The 18,432-nt window shown below is 44.8% G+C and overlaps 1 protein-coding gene across 3 annotated transcripts in view; it reads right to left on the bottom strand.

Annotated features, from left to right (window-relative positions):
• PUS7 (pseudouridine synthase 7) overlaps window positions 1-18,432 on the bottom strand; it is a 72,959-nt gene that overhangs the window by 52,516 nt on the left and 2,011 nt on the right. For all 3 annotated transcript variants that reach the window (XM_033959752.1, XM_033959750.1, XM_033959751.1), the window contains exons 2-5: window positions 16,711-17,097; window positions 13,041-13,125; window positions 12,824-12,925; window positions 3,435-3,579 (exon numbers count right to left, since the gene is read on the bottom strand). In XM_033959752.1, the coding sequence (XP_033815643.1) occupies window positions 3,435-3,579; window positions 12,824-12,925; window positions 13,041-13,125; window positions 16,711-17,066 (688 nt within the window). In that variant the 5' untranslated portion in view covers window positions 17,067-17,097. The remainder of the gene's footprint in view (window positions 1-3,434; window positions 3,580-12,823; window positions 12,926-13,040; window positions 13,126-16,710; window positions 17,098-18,432) is intronic.

The following is an 18,432-nucleotide window of genomic DNA, read 5'->3' as shown; positions in this document are numbered from 1 at the left end:
TACTACCTTAAAAGGGTGCTTTTCCTATCATTTTATTTATTGGGATTTATTAACTTCCTTTATGAAGAGAGAGTCACCCAAGGCTGTAAACATGTTCATACCTTCTACAATCTTGTGTGAAAAATTAGTTTATCTGCTCTATTTAATATTCTTCAAACTAATGTCATAGAACCAATTGTAATTAAAATAAAATGTTAAATGATCTACTAAACAGAAGTGTTTATATTGTATTCTTAATTGTAATTTTTAAAATTTAAAACACTGCTTAAAATTTCCAAAACACACAGCACTTGGAACTGGCCTGAAAAAATGGCAGAATACAACCTTCACCTCTAAAGGATGCCTTACATTGCACTGCACAACATGGAGGAAATTTACAACAAAAATGCTACTGTGAAAAGAACCATTTTCACATGTATCCACTGAGTGAGCCCCTCATAATGTCTTGGGTCAATTACCCAAGACATTATGATAACACCTGTGGGCAGAGCCACCAGCGTACACTGGCCCGGCCTTCTGGGGTCCGCAGCAGACATCTGAAGGGAGTCTGATTGAGGTGACCATAGCGATAGCAACACATTCTGGAGAGGATGCATGTGAGCCTTCACCCAGGGGATGTCTTATCATGGCTGCCATGGAGTCTAGCACTTGGAAGTAGTGCCACAAGGATGAAGCTGGTTTGGCCAACAAGCTCGTTATCTGGGTGCTAAACTTCTGTCTGCGTGCCTCTGAAAGATAGACACAACTTTCTGCTGTGTTGAAGAAGACCCACAGGTATTCCAGGGATTGGGACAGAACCAGTTGGCACTTTCAGACATTCACTATCCAACCCAGGCTCTGCAGGACCTGGACCATGTGAGCCACCACTTGTTCTCCTAATGGGAATGATGAAGTTCTGATCAGCCAGTTGTCCAGGTATGAATGAACCTTCAAGCCATCTTGCATAGATGGGGAGCTACCACCACCATTGCCTTGGTAAATGTGCAAGGTGCTGTTGCTAGCCCAAAGAAAAGGGCTGAGAATTGGTAATGGTTTTTTCTAGGACATTAAATCTCGGGAACTTTTTGTGGTCCGGAAATATGAGAGTGTGCAGGTAGGCCTCTGTCAAATCCAGAGGCCAAAAATTTGCCCAGCAACACTGCCACTATATCTGATCGTACTATCTCCATGCAAAAGCACAGAACTTTCAGTGCTGCACTGATGTAAGATCCAGAATGGGTCTCCAATCATCTGGCCCTTTCTTGGGCACAATGAAGTATATGGAGTATCTGACCGAGACTGGATCTTCGGCAGCACAGACTCTATGGCCTGAATATCTGACAGCTTGTTTTCTCTGGTTGCCCCGCCAGGGAGTCCACAAACCAGTCCATGAAGAGCTGGACGAATTCAAACTTATAACCGCTTTGAATGATCTCCAGTACCCAATGGTCTGACGAGATCTGTGCCCAGACCTCTGAATAGTTCAACAGCCATTCCCTTATCTTCAGGAGAACCGCTCTAGATCTAGTGTCATTGTGCTTTCTTGGAGATTGTAGCGGAATGAGAACTGGAGGTTTGGCTCCCTGGAAGGATCTCTAAGAGGAGGCTCCTCCTGAGAACTGCTGAAAGTGCCTGAAGCCACGAAAATTAAACCACCTGGAGCCTCTAGAGGTTCACGGTTTGCTGTCAGGTAGAGATTTTGGTCAATGATCTATCACGCTAGTCATGAGATCGTCCAATCCCTTTCCAAACATTTGTCTCTATTTCAGTTTTTGTCCATTGCTTCAAACATTTGTCCCTTCAGTTTTTGTCTCTATTCCTTTAAGAAGGAATTTCGTTTTTTTTTTCAGATGACACCAGTTATATACATAAACATTAAAAACCAGTGTCTATTTCTGACCCTTCCTGATTGTCTCCTTAGTCCATAATAATAATAACTTTATTTTTTATATACCGCAATACAACATATGATCCAAGACCATTTAACCACTATACCGCAATACAACATATGATCCCAGACCATTTTTTTCTTTTTATCCTACTATCTTCTTTCCCTCCTTCCTAGACTACATGGATTGTTAGTGGCAGGAATCCTTGGCAGCACAAGAGTTGAAGGGGTGCATCCTCTCTGAGGTGCAGTCTGATACTATTCATTGGTCATGTCATACTGGCAACCACCTTTTTTCCCTTCTCCAAGCTATGGTATACTCCCTCTGTAGCATGGCCAGATCTAACTGATCTCGAATGGGAGATTCAAAACCAGATCTTCAGTGCTGCAGCATTATGGTCTGAGCTACTTACCAACCCTACGGTTAATTCTATAGAGATGCAATGTAAAGCAATGCAGCCCATCATAAAACCCAAATCCTGCTTCCTCACTGCTCTGCCCCAACCTTTCTTCTCTTGATTTAGGAAGAAAATGCACTAGCAAAATTTCCTTGTTTTAACTGTTCAAATTAACTCTTTCAAGCAGACACATGCCTCATTTACCAGTCCCTAGCAAGAGTCAGAAATAACAGATGCCTGATGCAAAGGAAGCAAGATGGCTGAAGAAATGGTATGGGAACATCTCACCAGTCATCTTAGCTGACAAAGGCACATGTGCCAACTAGGTTGGGAGGGTGTGTGGAAGCATCTCGCAATACTTTACATGAGTAGATCACAGATGAACTTACCTGAGCAAGTTTACTCTACTCTGTATATAGAATCTCTCATCATTTTTCTAAAGTATTTCACTCCCTTTATAACTGGTTTTATTATGATGCCATAAGAATATTTCTTATCGAATAAAATATGGGAACTTGGTGTGCATGAAACCATTTACAGAAACAAATTTACTGAGAAACAAAAGATTTTTATTTCTCTCCACTTCACAGACTGATCCTTATATTAAATTTCAATTTTGTAGTGATAACTACAATATATCAATGTGCTTGCAGTCTATGGTACTTCTTTATTTTTCAGGGAAGGAATTCTGGATTTAGCTGGAATCTTTTTCAGTTGTAGCTTATGGCAAGTTACAGTAGGTATTTTCCTGTCCCCAGAGGGCTCACATTCTAAGTTTAGTTCTTCATAAAATGCCGCTGTATGACTACAAGTCTAAAGCACAGAGGGGTCTATTATTAAGATGCAATGTACAGTAAGGTGCATCATTTACTGTAGCTCCCAGTGTTCTTAATGGGGCTATTCATTAATAATGCACGTCATTGCATGCTGCACTCCATAAACAAACTCACTTCAGAGTTTGCTGTTAAGTTTATCAATAAAATGAAAGAAAAAGAAAACCCATGCCTTGGGGTATCATCTTTGAGTCTCAAAGCATGAAACAGCATTGAACCGACATTACACTGGTATCAAATGCAGAAAGCTTCCCACCAAGTCACAAAATACAGCATTACAAAAATGAATAAAATATTCTCTCTAGAAGATGCTTTCCACACAATGCAATCACTTACTTGCCAATGCCTTTTTCCCAGCTGAATGGTATGCTACAATGTACTTTTTTCCATCTCGGCCTTCAGTTTTTGTCTCTAACCCAGGGAACAAGGTCTTTATAGCTTGATGGATAACTGTTCTCTTTTCTTTGGTGTCTTCTACAACCTGTTTGAGGAGAAAAGTAAATGAATGTCAGTTTTCCAACTAGGTTGAGAGATGAGAAAAGCAAGTCACCAGATTTAAAATCCACTTTAAAACAATGTCACAACAAATGTGTAAGCTTATAAAAATAGGACTTACTTGATTTCTCTTAGTCACAGCAGACAAATCCAGATAAATGAGTCATGTCCATCTACCAGCAGGTAGAGACAGAGAGCATTGAACTGCTTGCTATATATCAGAAGGCATGCTCCCTACCACTTTAGTATTACTCGTAACAAAGCAGGAGAACAAACCTTCCCCCCATCACATTATCAACTCCCTCCTCTCTAACATCTGTCGCCTAAAGTGGCAACAGACAGTGAAATCAACTGCATCAAAAGCAACCTGCAAAAGCAATTCTCCTAAAGAACCACCAACGTACAACGTCAACAAACAGTACTGCAAACAGAAATTAGAGCGAGACTGGATTTGTCTGCTGTGACAAAAGGAAAGAAAATTATCAAGTAAGTCTTAAGTTTACCTTTTCTGTCAACTACAGCAGACAAATCCAGATAGACAGAATGTAGCAAAGCAATCCTAATCAGGGACGGTAGGATGATGAGGCTGTGGAAAGTACCGATGCCTCAAATACAGCCTCTTTCCGAGCTGCCACATTCACTGTATAATGCTTCGAAAAGGAGTGTAAAGATGCCCAGTAGCTGCCCGACAAATTTCTTCCAAAGAAAACAGTTGCAATTCCTCCAAAGATGTCACCAGAGATCTAGTAGAGTGCACTCACAACTCCTGCGGAGCAGACTCTTCGCCATCAAATATACCAATAGACTTACCTCTTGAATCCATCGAGCAATGAAGGCCTTAGAAGCCATCAGCCCTCGAGACAGCCCTCCAAAGAGCACAAACAAATGGTCGGATTGTCAAAACCCGTTTGTAACATGCAGATAGCGTTTCAAAATCCTGTGCACATCAAACAGATGAAGCTGACAAAAATGTTTTGGATAGTCTACCTCCTGAACGATGGAAGATACAGAGGCCGATTCAGATGAAAAGTGGAAACCATTTTAGGTAGAAATTAAGGACCCATATGCAGTCACTCCAGCCTCTGAAAAACGTAGAAATGGATTTCTACAAAACAAAGCCTGAGGCTCCGAGACCAGCCTCACCAAAGAAATTGCTACCAAGAATACCACTTTCAGAGTGAGATCCTTAATTGTAGCCCTGAGGAGAGGTTCGAAGGGAGCCTTTTGAAGCTCCTGAAGTACCAAATTGAGACTGCACTCCAGACATGGGGGAAAGAACCAGCAGCAGCAGGCAAGCCACTCCCTTAAGGAATCTGACCACATCTAGGTGAACTGCCAGAAAACTCTTCTGCAGCTGACCTCTAAAACACGTCAACGCCATCACCTGAACCTTGAGTGAACTCAGGGCCAAGCACTTAGCACAACACTCTAGAAAAAATGCCAGAATGTGCGGGAGCAATGTTGCCATCAGAGAAAGAGCCTGCTGAGCACACCAGGCCTCAAAGCTTCTCCAAATCCAGCATAGACCACCACATAGATCGCTTCCAAGCCCACAAAAGGGTAGCAATCCAGTGATCTGAATAGCCTTTATTCCCGAGTTTCGCCCACTCAAGAGTCAGGCCATAAGACCAAAGTGGGAGGAAATGTCCACAAGCACCGGACCCTGATGAAGCATGTCTGGTGACTCTGGAAGATGCAATGGTGTGTCCACCAGCAAGCAAATGAGATCCACAAACTATGGACAGCAAGGTCAACTGGGTGTGACTAACACTACCTTCCCCTAACGACGCAAAGTTCTTTGAAGAACTTGTCCTATCATTGGCCATGGTAGAAATAAAAAAAGAATCCCTCTTGCTAGCCACAGTTGAAGGAGTGCATTCAGGACCTCCAATCTGTACTGTTTGGTCCAGCTGAAAAAGTGTGGTACCTTTGCATTGAACCGCGATGCCATCAGATCTAAGGTCAAACTGAGGAAATATGCCCTGACATTCAACAATCCTGCAATGTGAACTGCTGACAATAACTGCAGAAGCCACTCTGCTCTCTGAAACAGTCTCCATCATCATCATCTGAGTAGTGCGAGTGACCCCTTGGTGAATGACATAGACTTCTGCTGCTGTTACGTTGTCTAACAGCACTCTAACTAGATGAACCTTGACCAAGTTCTGAAAGGCCAACAGGGCATGGTACATTGCCCCAAGTTCTAGCTGGTTGATAGACTACTTCGTCTTTTCCTCCATCCAAACTCCTTGGGCTTTGTGATGCAGACAGAGGGCCCCCATCCTGAGAGGCTGGCATTGGTCACCATCACCACCCACTGCAGAGACACCAACGACATTCCCCATCCTAAATTCATGCTGTTTCTGATCAACAAAGTCCAGTGAAGGCGCAAAGCATAATCATGCAAGTCGGATGACCACCGGCTGAGCAAATAATTCTGCAGAGGACATAGGTGAGACCAAGCCCAAGGGACTATACTTCCAGTGTTGCTGCCATTGACCCCAGCACCTGAGCATAATCCCAGGCTTTGGTCTCAGATTCGTCAACAGTGCCTGGATCTGAGAGTGAAGCTTTACCTTCCTGGACTCTGGCAAGTACAACTTACCTTGAGCCATGTCAAACACTGTGCCCAAGTATTCCAGAATTTGTAACAGCACCAGATCGTTTACTGCCCCAAGTTCTAGCTGGCTGATAGACTACCTCGTTTCCTCCTCCGTCCAAACTCCTTGGGCATTGTGGTGCAGACAGTGGGCCCCCATCCTGAGAGGCTGGCAATGGTCACCATCACCACTGCAGATGGCTCTTGGGCTGGATGACCACCCACCCCAACAGCCACAACACGGAGATTACCTGACTGGTGACCAGGTCTCCTGAGCCGAAGGTGCCCTGATTAACCAATCGTCCAGATAGAGGTGTACACCTAACCCTCCTTCCGCAAGAAGGCTGCTACAATCACTATCACTTTGGAAAAAGTCCTCAAGAGCCATGGCCAGGCTGAAAAGTAGAGCCTGAAATTGACTGAGACCCCCCAGTACCACAAAGCAAAGAAATTGCCGACGAGGAGGCCAGATGGGAATATGCACATTTCAGTTCCATTGAAGAGATAAACATGCCTGACTGAACTGCTGCAATCACTGAGCACAGAGTTTTCATACAAAAATGCTGTACCTTCAGGAACTTTGAGGTTCAACACTGGACGAATGGAGCCCCCTTTCTTGAGTACCATGAAATAAATAGAATCTCTGCCCGACCTGACCTCCTCTGGGGGTACTGGAATCTCTGCTCCCATCGCCAGCAAGGCATGCAATGTATCTAGCACAGCTTTCTCTTGGCTTGTGCTGGCATGATAATTCCAAAAATGCCTCGGCGATGGACAAAGTCAATTTGAGTTTGTAGCCTACCTAAACGATGAGCATATGTGGTGGTGATTTTGGCCCATTCCTCGGCATACAAAGACAACCACCCTCTTACCCTGACTTCTGAGAAGTGGGCCAGCCAACCATCATTATAAGAACATAAGAATAGCCTTACTGGGTCAGACCAATGGTCCATCAAGCCCAGTAGCCCATTCTCAAGGTGGCCAATCCAGGTCACCAGTACCTGGCCAAAACCCAAGGAGTAGCAATATTCCATGCTACCGATACAGGACATGCAGTGGTTTCCCCCATGTCTTTCTCAATAACAGACTATGGACTTTTCCTCATGGAACTTGTCCAAATCTTTCTTAAAACCGGCTACACTATCTGCTCTTACCACAACCTCTGGCAATGCGTTCCAGAGCTTAACAATTCTCTGAGTGAAAAAATATTTCCTCCTATTGGTTTTAAAAGTATTTCCCTGTAACGTCATCTAGTGTCCCCTAGCCTTTGTATTACCAAATTGCTGTGCTGCCCAATTGGGTTGAGCTAAGGAGCACTTAGTAAGTTGGGGGAGGGTACATACTTATATCCCAGAGCAGTAAGAAACCACCCTGAGGAGGCAAGTCGCACTCACACTACCAAGTCTAAGGTAAGTACCAATGACATCCACATTAATTCAGGGAGAAATATCATTGATAATTTAGGAGCAACACTAACTCAAAAAGTAAACTCTTCACAGAAATGGAGGGCTATGTATGTTAATGCGCACAGCCTGGGTAATAAAATTCTAGAATTAGAAACCGAGATAACTAACGTCAATCTTGACGTGATAGCGATATCCGAAACCTGGTTCACGGAATCGCATGGGTGGGATATGGTTATACCAGGGTACAACCTACTTCGTTGCGACCGAGTGGGTAAATTGGGAGGAGGAGTAGCGCTATACACTAAAGAAAGCATCAAAACCACCAGAATCACTGATGTAAGATACACCGGGGAATCCCTCTGGGTGAATCTGGCCAGAGGGAATGAAAGATGCCTATACCTTGGTGTGATATATAGACCTCCCAGGCAACAGGAGGACAAAGACATGGAATTAATCGAGGACATAGAGAATATCACTATGCGCGGGGACTCTGTAATGCTAGGAGACTTCAACATGCCAGATGCAGATTGGGACACACTCTCCGCGACTACGGGTAGCAGCAAAAGAATATTAAACTCCATAAAGGGCGCACGTCTCAAGCAATTGGTATTGGAACCCACCAGGGACAAGGCGTTACTAGACCTAGTTCTCACCAACGGAGATAGCGTCACGGAAGTCTCAGTAGGAGAAACACTGGCCTCCAGCGACCATAATATGGTATGGCTCAACCTCAAGAAAGGATTCCCGAAAACAAACACCACAACAAGGGTTCTCAACTTTAGAGGCACAGACTTTAACCGCATGGGAGATTTTGTCCATGAGGAGCTTCATAAACAAGCAAAAACTGATAATGTGGAGGATATGTGGTCGTCTCTGAAGTCCATACTACACGAAGCAACAGACCGATACATAAAGACTGTAAGTAAACGCAGGAGAAACAAAAGACCCCAATGGTTTAGTAAAGAAATTTCAGACCTAGTTAAACAGAAAAAAGACGCATTTATTGCCTACAAACATTTAGGCAGAGAGGGGGCAAAAGAGGACTATCTAGACAGATCTAAAGCTGTCAAAACAGCAGTCAGAGAGGCCAAATTCCGAATGGAGGAAGAGCTAGCACGGAAAATTAAGAAAGGGGATAAATCTTTCTTCAGCTATATTAGCGACAGAAAAAGAAACAAAGATGGGATAGTACGCTTGAAGCAATCAGACGGTAACTTTGCAGAATCAGACTCTAAGAAGGCAGAATTACTAAACCAATACTTCTGTTCAGTGTTCACCCGCGAAGCGCCGGGAGCTGGTCCACAGCTGCAGACGGGAGATAACCGGAAAGACCCGTTTCAAGATTTCGAATTTACGCCCAGTAGTGTCTATAGCGAACTATCAAGACTCAAAGTAAATAAAGCCATGGGACCAGATAACCTACACCCCAGAATGCTCAGGGAGTTAAGGGAAGTCCTGGCAGAACCATTATCTGTTCTTTTCAATCTTTCCCTAAGCACAGGAAGGGTCCCATTGGACTGGAAAACCGCCAACGTAATCCCACTCCACAAAAAGGGCTGCAGGACAGAGACAGCAAACTACAGACCAGTGAGTCTCACGTCTATAGTGTGTAAACTGATGGAAACACTGATCAAACAGAATATTGACACAATCCTAGATGAAGAAAAACTGCGTGATCCACACCAACACGGGTTCACCCGGGGCAGATCCTGCCAATCTAATCTGATTAGCTTTTTTGACTGGGTTACTAGACAACTGGACGCCGGAGAGTCACTGGACGTGGTATATTTGGACTTCAGTAAGGCATTTGATAGCGTCCCTCATCGAAGATTGCTGAACAAGCTGAAATCGATAAGATTAGGAAACACTCTAACTACATGGATTGGGGATTGGTTGAGCGGTAGACTTCAGAGGGTGGTGGTGAATGGTACCCCATCCGAAGCATCGGACGTGATCAGTGGAGTGCTGCAGGAATCGGTCCTGGGCCCAATTCTATTCAACTTATTCATAAGAGATATGACGCAAGGACTTAGAGGAAGGGTATCACTGTTCGCCGACGACGCCAAACTTTGCAACATAGTAGGCAGATGCTTATTACCTGATAATATGACACACGACCTACTGCTACTGGAACAATGGTCAAATACTTGGCAGCTAGGCTTCAATGCTAAAAAATGCAAGGTAATGCACCTGGGCAAAAGAAACCCCCGTAGAACTTATGTACTAAATGGTGAGACCTTGATCAGGACCACGGCGGAACACGATCTAGGGGTGATCATTAGCGAGGACATGAAGGTTGCCAATCAAGTGGAGAAGGCTTCCTCCAGGGCAAGACAAATGATGGGGTGTATCCGCAGAAGTTTCGTCAGCAGGAGACCTGAAGTTATGATGCCGTTGTACAGAGCCATGGTGAGGCCCCACTTGGAGTACTGTGTTCAGTTTTGGAGACCACACTACCGAAAGGACGTACTGAGGATCGAGTCGGTTCAGCGAACGGCCACCAGGATGGTCATGGGGCTCAAGGATCTCACGTATGAAGAAAGACTAAAGAAATTGCGGCTGTACTCACTTGAGGAAAGAAGAGAACGGGGAGATATGATTGAAACGTATAAATACATCATGGGACGCATTGAGTCAGAAGATGATATCTTCTGGCTCATAGGACCCTCAACCACCAGAGGGCACCCGCTGAAAATCAGTGGAGGGAAGTTTCATGGCGACTTCAGGAAGTACTTCTTCACCGAAAGAGTGGTGGATCATTGGAACAGACTCCCACTCCAGGTGATAATGGCCAGCAGCGTGACGGATTTTAAGAAAAAATGGGATACTCACATGGGATCTTTAAGGGAGTAAATTCAGGGGGGGGGGGATACTTGGAATGGGCAGACTTGGAGGGCTATAGCCCTTTTCTGCCGCTTTTTTCTATGTTTCTATGTTTAGTGGGCCAAAAATACTGCTGTTGCTTAAAATGGTCCCTCTGAGGCCCCTAGTTCTGTCCTGGCCAGTAGTGCTTCACATCCTGAAAACAGGTGCAGTTCTAAGCCATATGACCAGCCCTTTTAGGCTGGTCCTCCAGAAGGCGTTGTGCCTTTGACTCTCCCGAGATCCTTAATGATCTTTACCAGCTCTTCACCAAAGAGCATCCGACTCTTAAAGGGTAGCTTTGTGAGCCTCTGCTTGGACACAGCATCCACTACCCAATTCTGAAGCCAGAACAAACACCTCACCATGACCACTAAGGTCATCTGCTTCACCAAGGCCCTGACTAAATCTTACCATGACCCAAATCCATATTTAGGAGCTCCAAAATGGGGGTTGAAACGGCCTCCACCACCTGGTGAGCCCACATTAGGCAAGCTCTCACTGCATATGAACTGCAAACTGCTGCCTGTAATGACAAATCCGCCACCTTGAAGGCACCTTCAGGGAGGCTTCTAACTTGCGATCCTGCGCATCCTTATGGCCATCTGACTCCACTGCTGGGAACTCCCTCTCTTCGGGAACATCCATGAGTGAGGCAGATGTGGAAGCTACAGATTCTGTTGCCTCCAATGCCACAGGTGAGGCCAAAACAGTGGTCTCCTCCAAGGGAGGCTCTTGGATCCAGCGCCTTTTCAACAGAAAGGCCTGCTGCATAAATACCACAAATTCTGGTGAAAAGGCATCCAGAGCTGTCTATATCTCCTGAGAAGGCATGTCTCCACCTACCTAGCGAGACTGTTGCAAAGCAGACTCAACTTCTTCAACAATTTCCAACGACCTGCCTAGCCCCTCTCCTAGGGGCCAAATCGCAGAGGAAAATGTCACTGCGGTCCTCCTGACATCCCATGCTGCTCCTCGTGACCCTGGGCAAGTCACCTAATCCCCCTTTGCCTCAGGTATATTAAGAGTGTGAGCCCACCGGGACAGACAAGGAAAAATGCTTGAGTACCTGAATGTACACCACTTAGGTTAAAAGTGGTATACAAATACAATGAATAAATAAATCCCCTGCAAGGACTGCATGGGAACTTGCTGAACCAATTTGCTTTTATTCAGGGAAATCATCCGAAGCCGCACAGCTCAAGAATGCACCAGATGCTGATCTCCGCTTCCCACAGCGGGAGCAGTGCTTGATGAGTTTGGCTACCATTGGCCCAAATCCTTCCTCAAAACAGGTTCAGTCGTCGATGCCACAAGGTAGGCTCCCTGCAATGTGGGACTGCCAAAAATGGCACTGGCAGAGAGAAGAGAAACACCACGTTCCCGTGGCAATCAAACCTGTGGGAAAAAGCACCTCACTATGTCCAGAGCCAGCTTCCCTGCAGGTAGAACGTCACCTGCTCCCCCAAGGATCCCAATGGTCAATCCGGAAGAGGGAAATCACTCACAGCTCTACTTGCCTGCACTGTCTGTTGAGTGTTGATTATCTCCTTCAATCTAGCTCTCTATTTCCTTCTAATTTTTTTATTTTTTTTTAGAAAGGAAGGAGTCTAGGAGAACAGGGGAAAGTGAACAGGGATGGTGGGATGGGCAGGGAACTAGAGCCTCCAGCTGTGTCCTTGACAGGAACCCAGCTACCTGATCCCAGGCTCCACTGAAATAGAAGCACTAAATAAGGAGCAAATGCTGGTCTAGAATACCCTAATACAGCCACAAAGCCAGGAGCTAGGAATAGCCACCCACTCGCCTGCAAGAGATACTGAAGTGCCAGGGAGTGTGCCATCTGGTATATAGCAAGCAGTTCAGTGCTCTCTACTGTATCTCCGACTACTGGTAGATGAACATAACCCATCTGTCTGGATTCATCTGCTGTAGATGACAAGGAAAGATTATTTATCAGTTTATTAGACTTCCACTACCCAAAATGGAAATTCAGTGTGAAGGGAAGGCTTCTACAATAAAACGAACTGAGTTAAAACATGATAAAATGACATACTTCAGATATGAAGCACAAAACATATTATCTATGGTAGAGAAATATAGTTAAAGAATCAGTCTTTAGAACCCATAAGCTCTTATGTCCCGTGATCTTAATAGGAGTCTCACAAAAACTGTTTTCCATTGTACAGTATTTTGCAAGCTTGACATCTAAGTGGTCTTTTCTGACATTTTCTGCAGTTTTTTTGGACCTATTTAGACCTTTTTCTAAATCAAGATTCAAGAAGTATTCATGTCTATTGATCACTTAAAACATAGCATAGTGTGTGAGTTATTATTATTATTTTTTTTTTTTGTAACTGTACCTCTATAGAAAAACTAGTTTCCTTGTTCTTGAAAAGTTGAAGTTCTTCCAAATGCTTTTTTTCATCAGCTGTCAGGACTGAAAAAATTTCATCTGAGGGATCCTAGAAAAGGCATTACCATATAAATTGTATGCATATAGTAAGTCATATATTAAACTGTTGCACTGAGTCAGTGAAATAGGAGTTATATATAAAAAAAAGAAAAAACCCAACTTACCTCATTATCTACTGGAACAGATAAGTCATCTAAATAGCTTACATTGCCATCTTTTCCTATTTCATGGACAACAAAGTCTGAATATCTAATGGAATGAAACATACCAGTAAAATGTTAAACTGATTTCATGATCAATGGACACAGTTTCTGTATAAAAATAATTTCCTTTATGATTCATCAATGAGCAGAGTAACCTGATCTAAAATATTATCTAGGACCAACTGAAGGGTTGAAGCAGAAGCTATTTCCTGTTCTGGTGCTTCTCAATTTGGTATAATGACAGCCAGCAACAAAGCATAGCATGGCATGGGCTCATGAGGTACCTGTCCATGTCTATAGGACAGTGCCTCACAAGCTTCCTTGGGTTGTAGTTCACTGGTTGAGCTGCTGCCTCTGCACTCAGAGGTTGCGAGATCAAATCCCGATATTGCTCCTTATGACTTTGGGCATGTTCACCGCTTTGAATGTCAGCTTTGAAATGGCAAAGTGACAAAAAGGCAGTATACGAGTCCCCATTCCCTTTCACGCTTCAGCCTCTTCTCTTCCCAGGCAATATGAATAGAACAGGATGGGAAGGAGGATGTTTGCAATAGATGACACAAGAAGGCACATAATCTGCCTCCTTCCTCCTGCCATTCAGAGATAGGAGGGAAAGAGTATGATTGGAGCAAACCTCAAAGAGCCCTCCTCACGTTCCCCTGCCTAGTCATAAATATTTTCAAGTTACCGATTGTGATATATGATCTAATAGCTGTATACCTGCTGGAATAAGCTAGATACTCTGGAATTAGGTTGAACACCTAAGTCTTGAAAGTATTGGGAATGATTGGATTGTACTGGCTAATTTGATCTTTCACACAATGATGGAGTCGTGAGAATATCCACCATTCTAAGATTCAAAAGCAAATTAGATGCACATCTCCTTATGAGAGGCATAGAGGGATATGGGTAACTAAAATTACACCAGGTGTACACCTGACTGGGCCTCCGCGTGTGCGGCTCACTGGACTCGATGGACCGTAGGTCTGATCCAGAGATGGCAGTTCTTATGTATCAAGTGATCAGTCAGGGGTGTATAGTTCAAAAGTCACTTTATTGATAAATATGCCACAAAGGTCTATGAGCTTTTGTGGCATATTTATCAATAAAGTGACTTTTGAACTATATACCCCTGGCTGATCATTTGACATCTTATCCTCACGACTCCATCGTTGTGTGTTCTTCCCTCATCATTGAGGCCTGTCCTTGGCTTCCCATTCAGTAATTTGTTCTTTCTCCAGTACATAATTCTCTTTATGCAGGACAAATTTGCCAGTCCTTATGCTTTTTTATCAATCCCAAAAATATTTTGTGCTTTCAGTTATCGTTTTAGAGAGGATTACTACAATTTTCTAAGCAGACAACCTTTTCATCACCACCAAAATGAATTGATCTTAGGAATCAGTCTCGGGATTCGCAATACTCGAGGCAGCCATTCAGCTAGCAGCTCAGCATGGAGCAGCAGCACAGGAAGACCGCTCCTGCTCCAGCCCACCGCTCAACCAACAGGGATTTCAAAGGTACATGGGGGAGGTGGGAGGGAGTTAAAAGTCGTCAGTTGGTTGGGACAAGATGCGGGAAGGATCCCTCCTGTCCCAGCCCATCAGTGGCCCGCCAGTGATTTCAGAGGTATGCGGGGGAGGACTGCATGGCATCAGGAAGAAGGAAGAGTGGACAATGTACAGGGCAGGGAGGGAAGGAGCATAGGGTAGGGAGGAAGAGGGTGCAGAGCCTGGCAGGTGGGGGCATAGCAAGGTAGGGCACTTGACTATTAACCCTCCGGTTTATATCCGAGTCAACCTTTTTTCCTCCTTTTTGGGAGAGACTGGCACCTGAGTTCATAGTGTCTAGTGATGCTGAAGTCTGCAAATGGGCGTGTTTAGGGGGTGGGGCTGGACTTTATCACTAGGCATTACTAGCTACGATTCTACAAGGACTGTAAGGCCCAGATTCTGTATAGGACGCCTGGGACAGGTGTCCTATAATCGGGCCTATACCCGCCCAAACTAAACCCGATTCTGTAACCGACGTCCATGTTGCAGACACCGATTACAGAACCGGGTTACTTTCATGCGGCCGCTATAAATCATGGCAAGGGATCTCCCTGCTGCGATCAGTATAGCGGCCGCAGCTATGGCTGCCAGTCTCCCCTCCCTCCCCCGACGATCACAGCAGGAGGGTGCCCAATCCCTCCTGTCAAAAGATCCCCCACGATCGCTGGCAGGAAGGTGCTCAACTCTTCCTGCCAGTAGACCCCCCACCCCCTGATGATCGCGGCAGGAAGGTGCCCAACCCCTCCTGCCGGTAGACCCCCCAACCCCCCCAACGATCGTGGTAGGAGGGTGCCCAACCCTCTTGCCGAAAGACCCCCCACGATCGCTGGCAGGAAGGTGCTCAACCCTTCCTGCCGGTAGGCCTCGCCTCCCAAAGATTGCCAGCAGGAGGGTGCCCAACCACTTCTTCCAGACCCCCCCCAAGAAAACGCCCCATCCCCCCCTCCCCGGACTCCCCATGAAACCCCCCACCCCAGAACCCTTCTTCGGGCTTACCAGCAAGTTGGCTGGATGGGTCCTCGCACAGTCCGGCCAGCAAGCTCGCATCTGTCCAAATGAGGCGGGCCCACCCTCCCCAACCCACAGGATCCTAGGGCCTGATCGGCCCAGACGCTTAAGGCCCCTCCAATGCTGGTAAGCCTAAGGGGGTGTTTCGTTGGGGGGAATCTTTCCGCAGGAGGGGTTGGGCACCCTCCTGCCAGTGATCATTGGGGGTGCGGGTCTACCGGCAGGAAGGGTTGGGCGCCCTCCTGCCGCAATTGTCGGGGGTGGGGAGACTGGCGGCCATAGCTGCATCCACTATACTAATCGCAGCAGGGAGATCCCTTGCTTAGATTAAGTATATCGGCCGCGTTTACTTTCTATGTAAGCATCCCCTGCTCTACTAGGGAGATGCGTAAGGCCGCCTAAAGCTACCACCTAGCCTTAGGCAAGCTTAGGTGGGCTTGCGGGCCTACCTAGGCTCCAAAAGGTGCCTTCAATATAGGTGGCCTGCCTGGGGAGCATATTTTTAGAAAACATGCCTCCTGATTGGCTGATTAGATAGCTGTAGGATGCCTACAGCTGCCTACAATCGGGATGCATTTTGCAGAATCCAGGCCTAAGTGTTGAAAATGTAGGCCTGTAAAACCCTGACCTACATTTCTAACACTTAGGGCCCTTGCTAGTTGTGATTCTGTAAGCAGCGCCTGTCTGTGACCGACATGCGACAGGCACTACTTTTCTAGGTGTTGCGCCGCTTACAAAATCAGCCCCTTAGTCTCTAGGCATGTGCCTAGTTTTCCTATTCCTTAATCTTGCTTTAGTTTTACCATAGATGAAAAGCTTTGAATTTAACAGCACAAGATTTCCCAGAGGCTAGGTATGTTAGTATGTTCAGTGGTACACACAATATACCCCATGGAATAATGCACAAAAAAATTCTAAACATTTGTTTTCGTATTCATAGGTCTCTCCCTATCACAACTGCTTACCCCTATCCTCTTTCCTTTTATCTGTAGGCCTCTGTCCTTCTTGCAATTATAATCAATAAAGAACTTGACAACAATACAGTGAAAAATTACAAAAGCCACAGCTACCTTTCCTTTAGAATTCCAGAAAACCCTTCATGAGAACTAACAAATTTTGTAATGCCAACATCAAATTCTATCAACCCGTGCTTCATCATGTCTGCGAAGCTCTCAGTGTCGACATCTTCATCATCCAGCTCCTCAACTTCTTCATCAATTTCCTCATTTTTGCTAGCAGTTTTCTCTTCCTCTAGTTTCATGTACTGCTCAGTCTTATCATCTGCTCTCTGCTTTTCTTTCTCTGTTGGATCTCCTGCCAAATGCGGTTCTAAGATCTTTTGACGCTTAGTTTCTTCATCATTAGTTTGGTCTTCCTCAGGAAGGGGCCGTTTTAGGGATATGCTTGTTATTTCAACAGTCTCCATTTTTTGTTAAAAAAGGGACTAGGACAAAATCCTATTTTAGGGAGAAAAAAAAATGTAAGAAATTTCCATCTCTCTATAACAAGTGTAAAGATTTTCTAATAAAATGATTTACAGTACTCCTACCGGGAAGCAATAATTATGCAAGGAAAATTGAGACTTGCTGAGCAATGGTGATAGAAACATGACGGCAGATAAAGAGATATAATGCTTGTGGTTCTGGGCCGATAAAAACATCTCCCAAACTAACAAAATTTAAGACCGCCTTAAAAAAAGACTTACTGGAGGGGGCAAGTCTCTACAGGTTACCAAAAGTGAGGTACACTTCTCCCTCGTTATTCGCGGGGGATACGGGCAGAGCCGGACTGCGAATAGCGAAAAACCGCGATTATCCGTCTCTTACCCACCCCCACCTCCCTGCCGCCTTCCCGGCCTTACCTGGTGGTCTAGGGAGCTTTCGGGGCAGGAGACTACGACAGGAACTCCCTACAGCCATTTCCTCATGGCGATCTGCACGGGGCAGGAGCGTAGGAAGATCGCTCCTGTCCCAAAAGCCCTCTAGACCACCAGGTAAGACTGGGAAGGCGGCAGGGAGGTAAAAAAATATGGTTTTTTTTATTTTCCCCCTCCCCAGAAAAAAAATCACGATTATGTGAAATCGTGAGTGCAGAAACCGCGAATGGGGAGGGGGAAGTGTACTGGGATACTGCGTGCTAAATGTGAAGTCTGCATCTGCAATTATGCATGTAATTGCTATTATAGAAAACTAACATCGCAAAATCATATATGGACTCCCATAGACAACTTTGTGAACAATCAACATGTAGAACATATTTTCTTTTTGACAGCAAAATGTATACTACTCAATTGTATATATTATGACTAAGATGACATCCCTGAATGTTTTGTTACATGTTTATATATATTTTTTCACAAATATCAATAAAAAATATTGAACTTTAAGAATACTAACAGTCGTAAACATTTAGGCATGGCCGCTCACACCAATGGCCAGTGTAAATGTCTATAGTTGCATACATAACAGTTGATATTTCCCTCCAATGTCCACACCATCCTTGCAGTTATACACTATAGAATTTGTGCACTAAGGTTACAGAATACCAACTAAATGCAGTTATGCGAGTACAAATTAGTGCCAATTATCACAATTATTGGTTGTTAGTACCAATATCTGGCTGCACTTCTTTCTGTCTGTGCTCTTAACTGTTTCCAGGACCTTCTTATCCATTTGCTGTTTTTCTTTCCTTCACTTTCTGCCCTACATCTATCTTTCTTCACACGTTATAATCTCAGTCAATACTCTGGCATTGGTAAACCATTCATAATACCACAACTATATCTCTCAATG

This window comes from Geotrypetes seraphini, chromosome 9 (assembly GCF_902459505.1).
Source record: "Geotrypetes seraphini chromosome 9, aGeoSer1.1, whole genome shotgun sequence".
Lineage (NCBI taxonomy): Eukaryota > Metazoa > Chordata > Amphibia > Gymnophiona > Dermophiidae > Geotrypetes > Geotrypetes seraphini.
Note: the sequence above shows the minus strand (reverse complement) of the source record. Positions and strands in the feature narration are given on the sequence as shown.